At 42.4% G+C, this 16,241-nt stretch overlaps 3 protein-coding genes across 3 annotated transcripts; all 3 read left to right on the top strand.

Moving 5' to 3' along the window:
- The first annotated feature begins 1,078 nt into the window (after window positions 1-1,078).
- LOC129729376 (uncharacterized) lies at window positions 1,079-1,951 on the top strand. Its single transcript, XM_055687901.1, has 3 exons — window positions 1,079-1,189; window positions 1,289-1,514; window positions 1,604-1,951. The coding sequence occupies exons 2-3, from the start codon at window positions 1,325-1,327 to the stop codon at window positions 1,933-1,935; spliced, it is 522 nt and encodes a 173-aa protein (XP_055543876.1). The 5' UTR covers window positions 1,079-1,189; window positions 1,289-1,324; the 3' UTR covers window positions 1,936-1,951.
- On the top strand, window positions 1,931-3,285 carry LOC129729375 (sepiapterin reductase). The gene is made up of 2 exons (XM_055687900.1): window positions 1,931-1,951; window positions 2,386-3,285. The coding sequence occupies exon 2, from the start codon at window positions 2,390-2,392 to the stop codon at window positions 3,182-3,184; it is 795 nt and encodes a 264-aa protein (XP_055543875.1). The 5' UTR covers window positions 1,931-1,951; window positions 2,386-2,389; the 3' UTR covers window positions 3,185-3,285.
- A 47-nt stretch (window positions 3,286-3,332) lies between these two features.
- On the top strand, window positions 3,333-3,818 carry LOC129729377 (uncharacterized). Its single transcript, XM_055687902.1, has one exon. The coding sequence runs from the start codon at window positions 3,392-3,394 to the stop codon at window positions 3,758-3,760; it is 369 nt and encodes a 122-aa protein (XP_055543877.1). The 5' UTR covers window positions 3,333-3,391; the 3' UTR covers window positions 3,761-3,818.
- Window positions 3,819-16,241: the final 12,423 nt, after the last annotated feature.

Here is a 16,241-nt window from a genome sequence, read left to right as displayed (position 1 = left end):
AGCAGCATGCTGTAGCAGTGTTGCTGGAAAATTTCAATAGTGAGCCGTCCGTCACACATTCAATCAGTTTGGGGTGAATTGCTGTTTATATAAGCATCGTAGCGTCTTACGGTCTTCAGAAGAGTTTTTCCCAGGAAAATTTCCTACAAATATCATGTATCTATATATTTTTTGGACCCAACTGGGAATTTCTAGAGAATAAGTTTTGAAAAAGTTGATTTTCCCATATAAAATCGTATGGAAACTTTAAAAATCGGGCGCAAATCGGGCAATTCACCGATCGATCTGAAACAGTTGTTATGGGACTCATAAGGAACACGAAAAGTGCATGGGAGCTAACATTTATTTTATGTCCCACCCTACTGAACACATGATGCAGATTTTTCATAAATATATTGAACATATTGAATACAGATCTGAATCATCTGAACTTGGCAACCCTGCTAGTGTGCTGGGAGATGTGAGCAGGGATGCCACATGTACAGATTAATCAGTATTTTACAGATTTTTGGCCGAAGAAACGGTACAGAATCTGTATATACAGATATACAGATTTTCGTCGAAATGTACAGATTTACAGATTTTTCGAAATTCACATTAATTTTTAAAAACAATCCGAATTTTATTGCATTAAATATTGAGCAAATTAAACATATTTTCAACTCCTCACTCGTTTTAAGCTAAAAATTTGGTTTATGTACCATAAAAACTCAAAAAATACAAAGTTCTTTGTGTTTAAACATTACAGATATTTTTGTTCCAGATACAGATGTTCAGATTTTTTCAAGGGAAAATACAGATTTAAATGTGGCAACCCTGGATGTGAGATGTCTGTCCAGTGGTACCAAATGTGCAGATTTGCCTGCAATACGCAGATTTTTGAAGTCCGTGTGCAGATATTTATTGATTTGCAGATATTTGCAGTTTTTCCACGGTTTCTGCAGATTTTTGTCAATGTCTCCTTATATTTGCGCAGATTTTCTTAAAATGTGTGCAGATTTTTACAGACTTTTGCCTGCGCGAGCGAAATTTTTTCGGCACGGATAGATTTTTTTCAGATTTCGAGCACATTTTTCCGGTTTTTCGAGCAGTTGCAGACATTTTTCAAAAACATCTGGCATCTCTGTGTCTGTCTCTGTCATGCTATCAAAATTAGTGGATGAATTCGGTTCGGATACTGTGTCACTTGGTAAAAGCCTTGAAAAAATAATTAAAAAGTTTAATCTAATGAAAATAAAAACAGCCTAATTGTAAGCTTCGTGTTTATTGTCCTTATCGTCCAATATAGGATTGTAAGTAGTGGTGCAGTAGACAGTGGTGTATAATGAATGTGGCTGACCCGTGGAGTAGCAATAGTAATACGTCGTCTAGTGAAATCAGTCAGCGCGATGATTCGGATTCCCCATTTCTAAAGTTTGAAGACAATTTTGAACCACCTAAAGCTCCTGAGCAAAATATTCAACAACCCCAAGAAGGACGATTACCGGATTCTGATAATTATCTGGCTGTATTAGGTAATTGCTGATTGCAAACTAGAATAAAAAAATCTGTAAATGTATTTACATGATGCTATCAAGATCTAATACACTTGCTTTTTGCACAGAGAGAAAACTGAAGAGATTGAAGACAAACCCCAGCGTATTGCAGCAGCTTGCAGAGCGTCGAGAGGTTTGCATGCAACATTTACTTAACGATAGCGCTTTCGGAAGATCTGATCCTTCAGATTTAGAGTTGCTAGAGTTAGAAGAACCAGTCAACAACTACGAGCTATTACGTTTCATCAAACCAGAACAGGCGTTATCAGTTGCTGAACTTGTAAATCTGGTAAAGTACGATCATCTTGAATCAGATCCGGCAAATCTTCGTGAGCACGAGGACGTTGCAAGCAGCAAAGAGGGAGAGGAGAGTGGAACCGAAAGCTCGACCAGTCGCTAGTAGTCTATAGTCACAGGTGGGTGTGCCGATAGTGCTTTAACCAAATGTACATTTTTTCCTTTTTCCTATTAAAAACCACGGGAAAAACTAGAGAATTGAACGTACGAAATACCTTCAATAATTTTGTAATAGATCTCCAAATATCAAACTATTCAATACGTTCGGTATCTCAATCAAGAATAACTTCGCTTATTAATTCTGAAGTAGTGAGTCACAATGACAATTACTTTTTTCCATTGAGGTATCTATTTACGGACACATTAGAAGCATATTTTCGAGGATGATCACAAATCGTCTTATCTTTCAAACGTTTGCGATATAAATCATGAGAATCGAAGCGGATTTTCAACGCTGCAGTATGCTTGAAATGTAACGAAACAAGAGTTTTTTTGTTTATTTTTTTCGTTTGCACAGAGCGATCGATATTTTCTTCCATTGAATTTTCCTCAGCAAAATGACCAGCACAGCAATAAACTTCAACCAGGTCGCTTACCTTCTAATTACGGGAGCATCACGCGGCATCGGGCAGAGGATGGCAATCGAAACGTCACGCAAGTTCAAGCCGGGTTCCATAGTTGTACTGTTGGCACGTTCGGCCTCCGGATTAGAATCTACCAGAGCAGAAATCTTGGAGTGCAATCCTCACATTAATGTAGTCACCAGCTCAGTCGATTTGAGTAACGCATCTAAGCAGTTACTGGAAGACATAATCGATAAATCGCTCTCCAAAACACCAGTCGGAAGCTTTGAATTGGCTGCAATTATTCATAACGTTGGAACAATTGGAAACGTGGAACGTAAAGCAGTTGATATGAGCGATCGTCAGGAGTGGGAGGAATACTTTGCCACTAATCTGTTCACGGTGGGAGTATTAAACAGTTGCTTTTTACAAAAATTCCGAGAATGTGCAAAAAAGTTGGTGGTAAATGTTACTTCCAAAGCCTGCCTTGTTCCGTTTAAGAGTATGGGATTTTACTGTGCTGGAAAAGCGGCCCGCGAAATGTACTTCAAGGTACTAGCAGATGAGGAGAATGACTTGGTTGTATTAAACTACTCTCCCGGTCCTGTGGATACCGATATGACGGTAGATATTCAAGGTCGCTCGAATGCTGAAGAAATTCGAAACTACTTCAAAGGTCTACGCGAAACAACAACAATTCTTACGACTCATCAAACAACGGAGAAGTTTATAAGCATTCTCGAGGCCGGTCGCTTCAGTTCTGGGGATCACGTTGATTATTACGATTGAAACATTCCACTTTTTACTTGTTATTCTACACTTTGCTATGTTTTTTTGTGGTTGTAAATCTCACTTATGTAATCAATAAATGTGCATTATTAAAACTGAAAGCAAGTGATTATTGTTTTGCTATTGTTTCTTACTCTTGTCGTTTCAGAACCGCCTGAAAATTGAAAAAGATCCGAAAACCACAACATCAAGCCAAATTTTGAAATCATGAGTGGTACGTTCGGCAAAACTTTTATCTTTCTCACTGATCTTGCCTGGAAAAGTCGTGTGACGTTGCCGGTTTTGATTACGGTTGGATTCATGATACTCAACTTCCGATGGGAAGTGGAAATTAACATCCACGCGGAGCGAATCGCTATTCAGGGAGTAGAAGACGGTGGTGAAGGTGGCGATGGACGGGGAGGCCGGGCAGGAGCTATGGCAGCAATCGATTACAGTATGGAGGAAGCTTGGGATACAACAGACAGCGAAGACGATGACGATGAGTACGAGGAATCGGAGTTCGAGCCTACAGATGATGAAGAGGATATCGATAGCGACAATGAGGCTGGGGAGGATAGTGACTACTATCATTAAGGTTTTGAAGTTATCGAATTTCGGTTGTTATAGATAATAAATCTATTATAGACTCCAATGTTCTCTAATTTTCACTGTAGATTGTGATGACTCATTACATAACCGAAAGTAGATGTAAGAAGTTGACTGTTATCTTTCATTAAAAATAAGTAAAGCGGACTTGTGCAGTACTGCAGTCAAATTTGAATTATCAGGTGATACTTTATAGGGAATTATATTTATAAGCCACTTGTTAGTTCAGAAAAGGGGTTTTCCCTTACATCAAATTACTATTTTTCCATGAAACAGATAAGTTTTGAAAAAAATTTAAAACCTGTTTTGAAACAGTTTTCATAATTCAAAAAGATTTTATATGTATTCGAGCAATCCACCATTCTATCTAGATTTTTCATTACACGCGGTTATGGCTAACAAAAGACGCAAATCGGTTCTCATAAGTGATGTGGCGGAGAAGCTTTTGACTTGACAAACATTTATTTCTGTATCGATCAACAGAAAAAAAACACCGTTGAAAACGTTACGGTTTCACTCCATCTTAGGTCCAAATGCATGTATTAAATGCCGTGTATCAAATTGAAACTGTATAAAATTATATGGAACGGTGTCAATAGGTACTGCTAACATTAAGTTGTTCACTCGAATTTATATGAGATAAGAGTAAATGACTGACCTTTTTCAGATGCCTTTGAGCTACTGTGCAGATTTTTAATAAAATGTATATTTGCGCAGGTTTGCTTCATGAGTGTACGAATTACAAAACTCACAACTCAAATTTACGTAACTCTTCTGAGCAATTTCTCAGTACAGCGTAATATTGTCGGAGAGATTATTTCATAAGTTTTTTATGGTTTACCTAAACTGGCTGCGCAATCCATCTTAGAAGTCCTTGCGTCTCACTGAATCTGAAGTCTATAAACAGATGCCTATGTTTGCAAGTTGTGTTTCCAAAACTTACCGAGAGTCTGTCTCAAGATAATCTTCTGGTAGATCGTTCCGCTCGCAAACCGCGCTGGTATTCACCAATAGGATACGAGAGGGCATTTTATATGCGGAGGTGAAGAGGGTTATGCCTAGGGATACCATCCGTCCTGATTTAGCAGGACATGTCCTGATTTTGAGATCATATTTGGGCGTCCTGATTTATTTTTCATATTCTAGCATTTGTCCTGATTTTCATAAGACATGCAATTATCCTCAATCACCAAGCTCATATTTCAAGGCACAAGTCGGTAAGTTTTTAACAGAAACGTGAATGTTGCCTGATATTAGAAATTGTTGGAGATTGCCCAGTATTTTTTTTTTAATTTCTGGTTGCCAGTTCGAATTCGTCGCTGGAAAAATAAAAACAAAAGGACATTTTTCTTCGATAAAATACTTAAAGTAACATTTTATGAGGTAAAATTGTAAAATTTGAAGTGATGACCGTTTTGCGGGCTAAAGAAATAAAGGGGCCTTTTACAGTCAACGAGGTGAGCAGCGAGTTACTCGCCCGACCAATTAAGATATAACAGATGGTGAGTCGGCTGGATCGGCTGGGCTGGATGGACGAGTAGCATGTCTGCGAAACTGCTCCACTCAGCTGTCACCAGCCAAGTTTCACTCGCGTTTCCTAATACAACATTTTGCTCGTCAGTGACTCTAGGCGAGGCAAATTGCTCGCCTCGTTTCTTGTAATCGGTCCCAAAATCAGGAACAATCTATAATGCAGAATTGAAATATCTGGGAGATCAGATATTAAACCTGTCTATCTTAATACATGTTCAATAATGTGAATAATTCTGATAAATCTCGATACCTAACCACACAACGCTCACAGCGTAAATTATTTCTTCGGTTAAGCCTAAGTAAAGTGAAAAGTGTTGAACATTTGACAATTTTAATATTTAATTTTAAACAGTTTACGTGTGCTGAATTCTTTGGGGACATGCAAATTCCTCTCTGGGACCTCTGACCAGATGGTATCCCTAGTTATGCCTCGATAGTAGCTATACAGTCGAACGCTCTTTCTTATATATAGGGTAAATAGGTCCCCCTAACAAGCCCTTATGTTCGTAGGTTTCTCCTCAGACTTTATTTTTAGGATAATCTGAATGGTAAATGGTGTAGTGACCGGCGGCGGACACGGTAGCAGTGTCATCCGACACCCCTCCGCCATCGTCCATTACCGTCCGAGCGTGGCAGCTGTAGAACGCCGGTCGCGTTATATTCGGCTTTCTCACCGCAGCCACAACCTCCACAGGCAGTCCGCTCGAAGTCCGGAATGGCAAGCAGTCCAGTCCTAAAAGCTGCCTCCTTCTGATGGTCCTCCAAACCGGCCGACTCGCCTATGGCAGTCTTCCCGCTGCTTTCCTGGTAGTCCGCTCCGTGGTGGTAGTCCGCTCCAAGTAGTTGTCGTCTCCAACGTATCCGAAAGAATGAGTTCTCTGTACCATGCGCACCTCTATTTATATGCATTCGCATACAGTGTAGGCTGAGGAAATTTCACTTCCCCTACCGCGCTGTTAAGGCGGCTGAGAAAGAGGCGGAAACCTTGACAGGTTACGTTTGTTTGTTAAGGTAATGTTGCTGATTCACAACTTGATGATTGAAATTACTAGATTTTTATTATTATTCTCTCTTTCACTAAAATGGTATTATAGACCTCTTCTCATTCTGTGCCGAACACGCATCAGTATCGGACGTGTGATCGGTGATCGCTCCGATAGAATATAAAACAAAAGACGTGTGAACAAGTGTTGGCATTGTTTGCCTGGTCGAGTGAAATAAATCCGGGTTCAAGGTCGCGCCTTTGTGCAACTGTTTCGCATCGTGACTACCAGCTGGTGCGTAAGCCGATTTGGCTGCTGGCTGAATTGTGCTACAGCAGTGGACGAGACACAAAAGAGGAAAAAGAAGAAGCCATCAGTTGACAGTGAGTTGTATCGCTGTGTGGAGTGATCTCACACCTGGCTCGCTGCTGGTGGCTGTTTGGTGCTGCTGTATTGGTGCTGCTGGCTGTAACGGCTGCAACTTCGAACGATCGGACAACCAACCTTACTGGAAGGGAGAAGTAAAAAGGTACGTGCTCTTGTCGGCGCTAGTGCGCTAGACTTAGCGGGATGGATGTAGATCCCTCGCCTCCCGCGCCACCATTCCCGAACCCCCCTGACCCTGACCCTTCTGTTACCCCCTCCCCTGTTCATTCTTCAGTCCCCCTTCGCCCCAGGCTTTACCCAGACGGAGCCCAGGGCAGCTATACTGTCTATTTGCGGCCAAAGGCGGGACCGAAATCGAAACAGTTGAACCTCTGGCAGATTTCTAAAGACCTGACGAAGGAGTACAAGGGCGTGACCGAAATTTCCAAGGTCCGGCCTAACAAGCTCCGTGTCGTGGTCAGTAACCTGAAAGAGGCCAACGATATAGCTTGCTCTGAGCTCTTTACACGCGAGTATCGCGTTTACATACCCGCACGAGACGTGGAGATCGACGGTGTCATAACCGATTCGAGTCTGCCCGTCGAGTGTATACTGCAAAGTGCCAAAGGGTGCTTTAAAAACAAAACCTGTCCCGATGTAAAGGTGCTCGACTGCAAGCAATTGCGGTCAGCATCGATCATCGGTGGCAAAACAGTATACACCCCGTCAGACTCGTTCGAGTTACGTTCGCTGGGTCAGCGCTACCAAGCCACGTATCGATCCACCGGGTTCGTCTCCCTGTGCGATTATATGTGCCTCGCGTCATGAACTGCCTGAATTGTAAGCAGTTAGGCCACACCGCCGCCTACTGCTGCAATAAGGCACGTTGTGGCAAGTGTGGGGAGAATCATGCGGATGATTCCTGCAGTAAAAATGCTGAAAAATGCATTCACTGTGGGGAGAGTCAGCATGAGCTCTCGACATGTGCGGTGTACATGCAGCGCAGGGATAAAATAAAGAGGTCTCTCAAAGAGCGTTCGAAGCGTTCTTACGCTGAGATGCTGAAGAAGGCCGTTACCACTTCTCCCATTACATCAAACCCTTATGATCTGTTGTCCTCTGATGAAACCGATTCTGACGATTCACCAGCAGGAACATCTTACGCCAATCCTGGGGAGTCTAGAAAGAGGAAAAATATTTCCTCTCCTAAACTTCCCAGGAAAGGTCCTAAGATTTCTCAAAGTGAAATGAAAGTTACAAGCAAACCAAACAGTGCTGCGGAAAAACCGAAGCAAACTCCTCCTGGGCTTGCAAATTTAAAGTCCCAGAAGGAGTTCCCAGCACTGCCAGGAACATCGAAAACCCCAGTTGTTCCTTTTGCACATCCAGTTGATGAAACAAACTCTGGATTAGTGAAATTTTCTGACATTGTGGACTGGATTTTTGAAACTTTCAATGTACCCCATCCAATTAAAATTTTTCTAACAGCATTTCTCCCAACAGTTAGATCATTTTTGAAGCAGTTGACTGCCCAATGGCCCCTCCTTGCAGCGATTGTATCCTTCGATGCCTAATTCAACTGCGTATATGAAGGATTCTATCTCTGTCTTACAGTGGAATTGTAGAAGTATTTTACCAAAAATTGATTCGTTTAAAGTTTTGATAAATAAAAACAAATGCGATGCATTTTCCCTTTGTGAAACTTGGCTTACTTCAAATATTGATCTCAACTTCCATGATTTTAATATTATTCGCCTTGATCGAGACACCCCATATGGAGGAGTACTTTTAGGGATTAAAAAGTGCTATTCTTTCTATCGTATTAACCTCCCCTCGATTCCAGGCATCGAAGTTGTCGCATGTCAAATGACAATACAAGGTAAAGAGCTTTGTATTGCCTCAATATATATTCCTCCCAGAGCACAGGTTGGGCAACGGCTGCTCTTTGATTTAATAGAGCTTCTTCCCTCGCCACGTTTGATTTTGGGAGACTTCAACTCTCATGGCGTGGCTTGGGGTTCCCCTTACAATGATAACCGCTCCTCTTTAATCTATAACCTTTGCGATGACTTCGACATGACTATTTTAAACAACGGCGAAATGACACGTATCCCGAAACCTCCAGCGCGCCCAAGCGCTTTGGATCTATCCTTATGTTCGACGTCGCTACGGTTGGATTGCACATAGAAGGTAATCCTCGATCCTCACGGTAGCGACCATTTGCCTATTCTTATTTCAATTACAAACGGGTCAACTCGCATGCGACCAGTTGACATTCCGTATGACCTCACACGGAATGTCGATTGGAAGTTATCAGAGGAAATGATTTCAAACGCGGTCGATTCGATTCAACATCATCCACCACTTGAAGAATACAACCTCCTCGCGGGCTTTATTCTCGACGCCACGTTGCAAGCCCAAACGAAGAAATATCCCGGCGTAACGATTAAAGAACGGCCTCCCACTCCGTGGTGGGACCAAGAGTGCTCCGATGTCTACACGCAAAGATCCGACGCGTTTTTGGCCTACCAGAAGGGAGGTATACCTGGCGACTATTTACGGTATTCGGAGCTTGAAACCAAGCTTAAAAGCTTGGCGTCGGTTCGTGAACGAGACGTCAAGGGAGACATCGATGAGCACTCTTTGGAACACAACCCGAAGAATGCGGAATCGCGTAACGGTCAACGAAAGCGAGGAGTCTTCAAGTAGGTGGATATTTGATTTTGCCAGGAAAGTATGTCCGGACTCTGTTCCTGAGCAAAATATTATTCGTGATGCGTCTCCGGGTCACGACGCGATAGAATCACTTTTACGATGGCAGAGTTTTCAATTGCCCACCTGTCCTGTAACAATAACGCGCCTGGGTTAGATAGAATCAAATTCAACTTGTTGAAGAATCTGCCCGGCAATGCCAAGAGGCGCTTGTTGAACTTGTTCAATAAGTTCCTGGAGCAAAACATTGTACCGCAGGATTGGAGGCAAGTGAAGGTGATCGCCATCCAAAAACCAGGGAAACCAGCTTCTGATCACAACTCTTATAAGCCGATTGCAATGCTATCCTGTATCCGGAAATTGATGGAAAAAATGATACTCCGTCGTTTAGACCATTGGGTCGAATCAAATGGCCTACTATCGGATACTCAATTCGGCTTCCGCCGTGCCTAAGGGACGAATGATTGTCTTGCGCTGCTTTCAACAGATATTCAGCTGGCGTATGCTCGCAAAGAACAAATTGCGTCTGCGTTCTTGGACATTAAGGGGGCTTTTGATTCCGTTTCTATTGACATTCTTTCGGGTAAACTTCACCGACAAGGATTTTCTCCAATTTTGAACAATTTTTTGCACAATTTGTTGTCCGAAAAGCACATGCATTTTACGCACGGCGATTTGGCAACTTTTCGCATTAGCTACATGGGTCTTCCCCAGGGCTCATGTTTAAGCCCCCTTCTTTACAACTTTTATGTAAATGACATCGACGAATGTCTGGCAAATTCATGCACGATAAGACAACTTGCAGACGACAGTGTAATCTCTGTTACAGGAGCCAAAGCTGCCGATTTGCAAGGACCATTGCAAGATACCTTGGACAATTTGTCTGCTTGGGCTTTACAGCTAGGTATCGAATTCTCTCCGGAGAAGACTGAGATAGTAGTTTTTTCTAGGAAGCATGAACCTGCTCAGCTTCAAACACAATTAATGGGTGAAACAATTTCTCAGGTTTTGGTACACAAATATCTTGGTATCTGGTTTGACTCTAAAGGCACCTGTGGTTGTCACGTGAGGTATCTGATGAAAAAATGTCAACAAAGAGTGAATTTTCTTCGTACAATAACCGGACAATAGTGGGGAGCCCATCCAGGAGACCTTATAAGGCTTTACCAAACAACGATATTGTCTGTTATTGAATACGGGTGTTTCTGCTTCCGCTCCGCAGCAAACACACATCTGATCAAACTGGAGCGAATACAATATCGTTGTTTGCGTATCGCCTTAGGTTGCATGCAGTCGACCCATACGATGAGTTTGGAGGTCCTAGCTGGAGTACTACCATTGAAAAACCGCTTCTGGAGCCTGTCTTCTCGTATTCTTATCAAATGTGAGGTCTTGAACCGTCCCGTGATTGAAAATTTTGAAAGGTTAATCGAACTTAATTCTCAAACCCGTTTTATGACATTGTATATTCATCACATGTCCCAAAATATTAACCCTTTTTCGAATATTCCAAATCGTGTCGACTTATCAAATACTTCTGATTCTACTGTGTTTTTCGATACATCCATGATAGAAGAAACTCGTGGAATCCCGGATCATTTACGCGTGCAGCAGATTCCCAAAATTTTTTCCAATAAATATCGAAACATCAACTGCAACAATATGTTCTACACTGACGGATCACTTCTTGATGGGTCCACTCGCTTCGGTATTTTCAATAACAATTTAACCGTCTCCCATAAGCTCGATAATCCTGCTTCTGTTTACGTCGCAGAATTGGCTGCAATTAAGTACACCCTAGGGATTATCGAAAAAATGCACACGGACCATTATTTCATCTTTACGGACAGTCTCAGTTCCATTGAGGCTCTCCTTTCGATGAAAGATGTTAAGCACTCTCCGTATTTCCTGGGGAAAATACGGGAACATCTGAGTGCTTTATCCGAAAAATCGTTCCAGATTACCTTAGCGTGAGTCCCTTCTCACTGCTTGATACCGGGCAATGAGAAAGCGGACTCTTTGGCTAAGGTGGGCGCAACAAACGGTGATATTTATGAAAGACCAATTGCTTTTAATGAATTTTTCGCACTTGTACGTCAGAATACGATCATCAGTTGGCAAAATGCTTGAACCAGAGGGGAATTGGGAAGGTGGTTACATTCCATAATCCCCAAAGTATCGACGAACCCGTGGTTCAAGGGGTTGGATGTAGGTCGGGATTTCATTTGCGTGATGTCCCGGCTCATGACCAACCACTATAGATTCGACGCGCATCTCCGTCGTGTTGGGCTCGGGGAAAGTGGTATCTGTGCCTGTGGTGAGGGTTATCACGACATAGAGCATGTGGTTTGGTCATGCCCTGTACACCGTGACGCCAGGTCTAAATTAATAGCTTCTCTGCAGGCCGAAAGTAGGCAGCCGGCTGTTCCTGTTCGTGATGTCTTGGCGAGCCATGACCTATCCTACATGTCCCTTATATACGTTTTCCTGAAATCCATCCACGCCCCAGTTTAATCCTATTCCCTTCCGCCTACCAATCCAACCAAACGACAAGAACACGTTAAGACCCCGGATCCGGAAACAGCAACTAGACCCGCACGATACTCTCAGGTCCCGAGGGAGACAACCCAATATGCCAGTCCGTAATATCTTGGCCCAGCAGCGGAACATATTCAATATGCTGCTTACCTATGGCGATGGAAAACCATCAAACAACAAATCAGTGCTTTTAATGCAAAATATTCTAGCTTTAAGTTAGATTTAGTTTCAGCTCGTAGTCGGCAGCGAGGATAAAAAATTTGCTTTTAGTTATTAAGATACTTTAGAAAGTAAGCTACCAGATATAATTGGCGCCGTTAAACATTAAATTGTATTTGTGCCGTGTCAAATAAATTATAGATGAAGAAAAAAAAAACCTCTTCAAACGAGATCTCGCGAAAAATAATACTATTGCAATCTAAGGAGTGTGTGTGGAATTCACCTTTGTTTATTACAGTTAACGAAGAAAATTGTCCCACTATCACCTATGCATCGCACCAATATGGAAGCAGATGGAGAAGTCTATACCGCGCTCACCTCGGACGTTGTAAAGTTCGACCGGTAAGCCATCCTTCCCAGCGGATTTATGATTTTTAGGCTCTCACTTAGCCCAAGGTTGGTGGATCCAGAGCTTGTTCGTGTTCGCCAATTTCTCTCCTGTTTCTCTCGACGACTGTCCTACCTTTCTCACCGTTCAACACCACTTTGAAGTACTGTTTCCAACGCCTAACCACCTGCGACTTATCGGTAATCAGGGCCCCCTCTCTGGCATTACACATGTCAGAAACTGAAATGGTCCGGTTCCTGATTCCGTTAATCTCTATAGAAGCTTCTCCAGTTGTGCCCGGTGGAGCAATTCCCACCACCTCCGGGAATCATTGATCCGTCCAACAACATTTCGAATGTACTCTGCAGCAATATCTTCCTCACCGATCTCGATTCAAATTGAATAACTAAGGCTAACACGAGACGGTGATCTGAATCTTCGTTTGGCTACCGAAAAGACCGTCTGGCGCCTGGAAAATGCCGGCCGTCGATCAGCATGTGGTCGATCTGGGAGAAGCCTTTTCAATGGGTTGTCTCCAGGTGGGCTTCCGAATGTTCAACCGTGCAAAATTGGTGCTTCAGATATTTACCCTATGACCGCGGCGGAGTTCACTAGCATCCTGCCAGACTTCCTCTAACGTTTGCATTAACAAAATAAACTTACTTCAGATGGTGATAGAAAAACGAAGACAGATAATTGAGTTTGATAAATCTAACATAAAAGGTAATTTTATCAGCTTACTTGCAAAAACATTCTACGCCCTTGTGAGCGGCCTTCCGACAGTTAACTGGAACATTTGACATGGCAGACAAAAACATGCATGTAAATGTTTTTGAGTTCTTTCTTAGTTTTATTTATGAGTTCCTCCTCAGTTACTGCGACAGAATTGTTGGAGTAGATCTTACGCAGGTTTTCCCAGAAATTCTCAATGAGACGCAGCTAGGGGACGTTTCACGGGCTCGCCAACTTGGGTACCATATCGATATTCAGCCGCTCCATCTCTTCCGACGATCGCTTCGAGTAGTGCGCCGATGCCCGATCCGGCCAGAGCACCGCTTTTTCGCCCTTATGTAATACTTGATGAACGACGCAACTTCCGGCAGGCACATTGCACTATAAATTTCCCCGTTCACGGCCAGTCCACAGCAAAAGAAGAGCGGCTTTGACATACCTTTCTCGCTGTTTGACAGCCACAGAACCTTTTTGGTGTGAAAGTGGGGGGAGTAAAATACAAAGTGCCCTGCCAGTCATTGCCATACAATCACCACCACCACACCACGTCGCGGTTCGCCAGGAAAATTGACTTGACCATCTTATTCAGCCGCTGCCGCTGCGTCATTGCCTGTAGCTTCGAGACTAGTGAACGTGATTGCCACTTCATGACATGTGTCCATCTTCGCCAGTTATTAGAAAGAACGAATTAGACATCTTCAGCTTCTTCTGTCTTGGGCAGCCGTTCGTCAGTCTTCTCGTACACCAGCAGATCTTCCACCGCGCTCATCCACCACGTGCGAGACCTACCACGGAGTCGATGGCCTCTTCCTGGTTCTCTACTGAAGATAGTTTTGGCGGCTCTCTCGTCAGACATTCTTGCTACATGTCCAGCTCACTGAAGCCTGCCCCGTTATATCAACTTCACTATATCAGCAAGTTTGTATACCTGGTACAACTCGTGATTCATGCGTCTGCTCCAAACTCCATCTTCCAATTTACCGCCAAGTATCGATTGTAGAACTTTACGCTCAAAAACTCCGAGCACTCGTCTATCAGCTTTCTTCAGCGGCCATGCTTCATGTCCGGAAAGGGCCACCGGGAGTATCAGCGTCCTATACAGCGTCAGTTTTGTGCGAGTTTGCAAACTATGGTACCTTAGCTGGTTACGAAGTCCGTAGAAGGCCCTGTTCGCAGCTGTTCACGGCTCATATCGTTGTCACACGTTACAAGCATACCAAGATAAACGAAGTCATCAACCACTTCAAATCGTTCCCCATCTGTCTCCATCTCTGCCAGAGTTTATGACAAGTCCCAATCTCGCTGCTTTCGCTGGATCAGCCTAATTAGTTTCGTCGAAAAACTGTGTTCCATCATGATCTGCCACAGCTCGTTTCTTTTCACTGAATCGTATGCTGCCCTAAAATCTACAAACAGATGGTAGGTCTGCAAGTTATACTCCCGGAACTTATCGAGGATCTGTCGCAGGGTTTTGATTTTGATCCGTCGAAAACCAGGCTGATATTCGCCGGTAAAGGATTCCGTTAACGGTCTCAATCTGAAGAACAGGATACAGGAGAGCACTTTATATGCGGAGCTGAGCAACGCAATGCCTTGATAGAGGCAACAATCCAATCGATAACCCTTCTTATAGATAGGATATATGAGGCCTTCCAACCAGACGTTCGGCATTTGTTCATCCGCCCAGATCCTTAGTATTATCTGGTGGATCACATAGTACAGCCGCTCACTTCCCGCTTTTAGAATTTCGGCCGGGATACCGTCCTTCCCAGTGGCCCTGCCTGTTTTTAAGCTCACTGATCTCTTTTTTCACCTCCTCCATAGCTTGTTCGTCATCCTGTTCCCGCTCTGCTCATCCGGCTCCTCACCGTTCAATAGCGTGTGAAAATGCTCCTTCCACCTGGCTGCAACCGTCGATTTATCAGTAAGCAGGTTGCCGTCCTTTTTTACACATTATACATGACCGGCACAGGAAAATTCCTGCTTCTGACTATGTTGACTGATATCAGATTTATACATCACAATTCGAAAATAAAAATGTTTTGATATTAAATAAATTAGAAAGTCGTTCGGTAAGACCGAGTTTGAAAAAAAACTAAAAAAAGAAACTAGAAAATCTTTACTGGACAGAATTGAACGAAGTAATGTGCTGACATTAATTGCTGTATGAGGCGTCATCCACAAATTATGTAAGGACTTTTTTTTAGCTAAATTAACCAATTTAGTTGATATCATGTGTAAGTGAATAAAACTAAATAAAATTAAATAATAAAAATTAGTAAACGAAGAAAAGTACATATTCATTTAAGGTGAATTCTCTGCTTCCCCAAACTTCAACTGTTAGGATCTTAGTGAGAAATAATTCAACTAATATTATTTTATTTTAGTTTTATAGTTCTTGTTAGTATTTAAGACTTTTCAATTTTAAGTAAGATTTTGTCGAATCCCCCTCTCCCTTTTCGTAAGTATTTTCCCCCTATATCCCTACGTAAAGGAACATACTTAAATGACTTGCATTTTTTTCATGATTTTCAAACCCCTCCTCCTCCCTCGTAGCATTTGGTCACAAAACTTTAGCCCCCCTCTGAAAAAAAACATGTCTAATTCAATTTATTTATCACTCATACACTTGTGACAGCATTTAATACGATGTTAACTTGGCTCTGGGTTAATGTCCTCTGCTTCGAAGGGTCCTCTGGGGTCCTCTGCTTGTGTTTTGTCACGAGAAGGGAAGATGTTTTTACAACTTCGCTTGATCTATGTATCTGTAGAAAACACAATGAAAACTAATCCCTGCACTTATCAGCTTTGAAAAGAAACGAGTATCTTGTAATTTTCACTATTTAAATCCACAAAGAAAAAACGATTTTTATTTTTTAAACAGATTGTGTGTTTGGAAATCCAACCGATTGTTTATGCAGCAGAGCTTTCAGAAGATTTCAGAATGCCACAGATAAAAAGATTTCGACAGCTCTCGCTCCAATACTTTGTACTATGTTCTAGTGTATTTTTAGTGAACATTTTCGCTGTAAAAAATCGATTTTTCAAAAAAAGTTAA

Source organism: Wyeomyia smithii, chromosome 3, assembly GCF_029784165.1.
Source record: "Wyeomyia smithii strain HCP4-BCI-WySm-NY-G18 chromosome 3, ASM2978416v1, whole genome shotgun sequence".
NCBI classification, from domain to species: domain Eukaryota; kingdom Metazoa; phylum Arthropoda; class Insecta; order Diptera; family Culicidae; genus Wyeomyia; species Wyeomyia smithii.
This window is presented reverse-complemented; position numbering and strand designations above follow the sequence as displayed.

What these genes read in the sequence shown, in the direction of transcription:
- LOC129729375 (XM_055687900.1), top strand. Translation starts at nt 2,390, where the DNA reads ATGACCAGCACAGCAATAAACTTCAACCAGGTCGCTTACCTTCTAATT.
- LOC129729376 (XM_055687901.1), top strand. Translation starts at nt 1,325, where the DNA reads ATGAATGTGGCTGACCCGTGGAGTAGCAATAGTAATACGTCGTCTAGT. An exon ending in TAATTATCTGGCTGTATTAG is followed by an intron (nt 1,515 to 1,603) that starts GTAATTGCTGAT and finishes CTTTTTGCACAG; the next exon opens with AGAGAAAACTGAAGAGATTG.
- LOC129729377 (XM_055687902.1), top strand. Translation starts at nt 3,392, where the DNA reads ATGAGTGGTACGTTCGGCAAAACTTTTATCTTTCTCACTGATCTTGCC.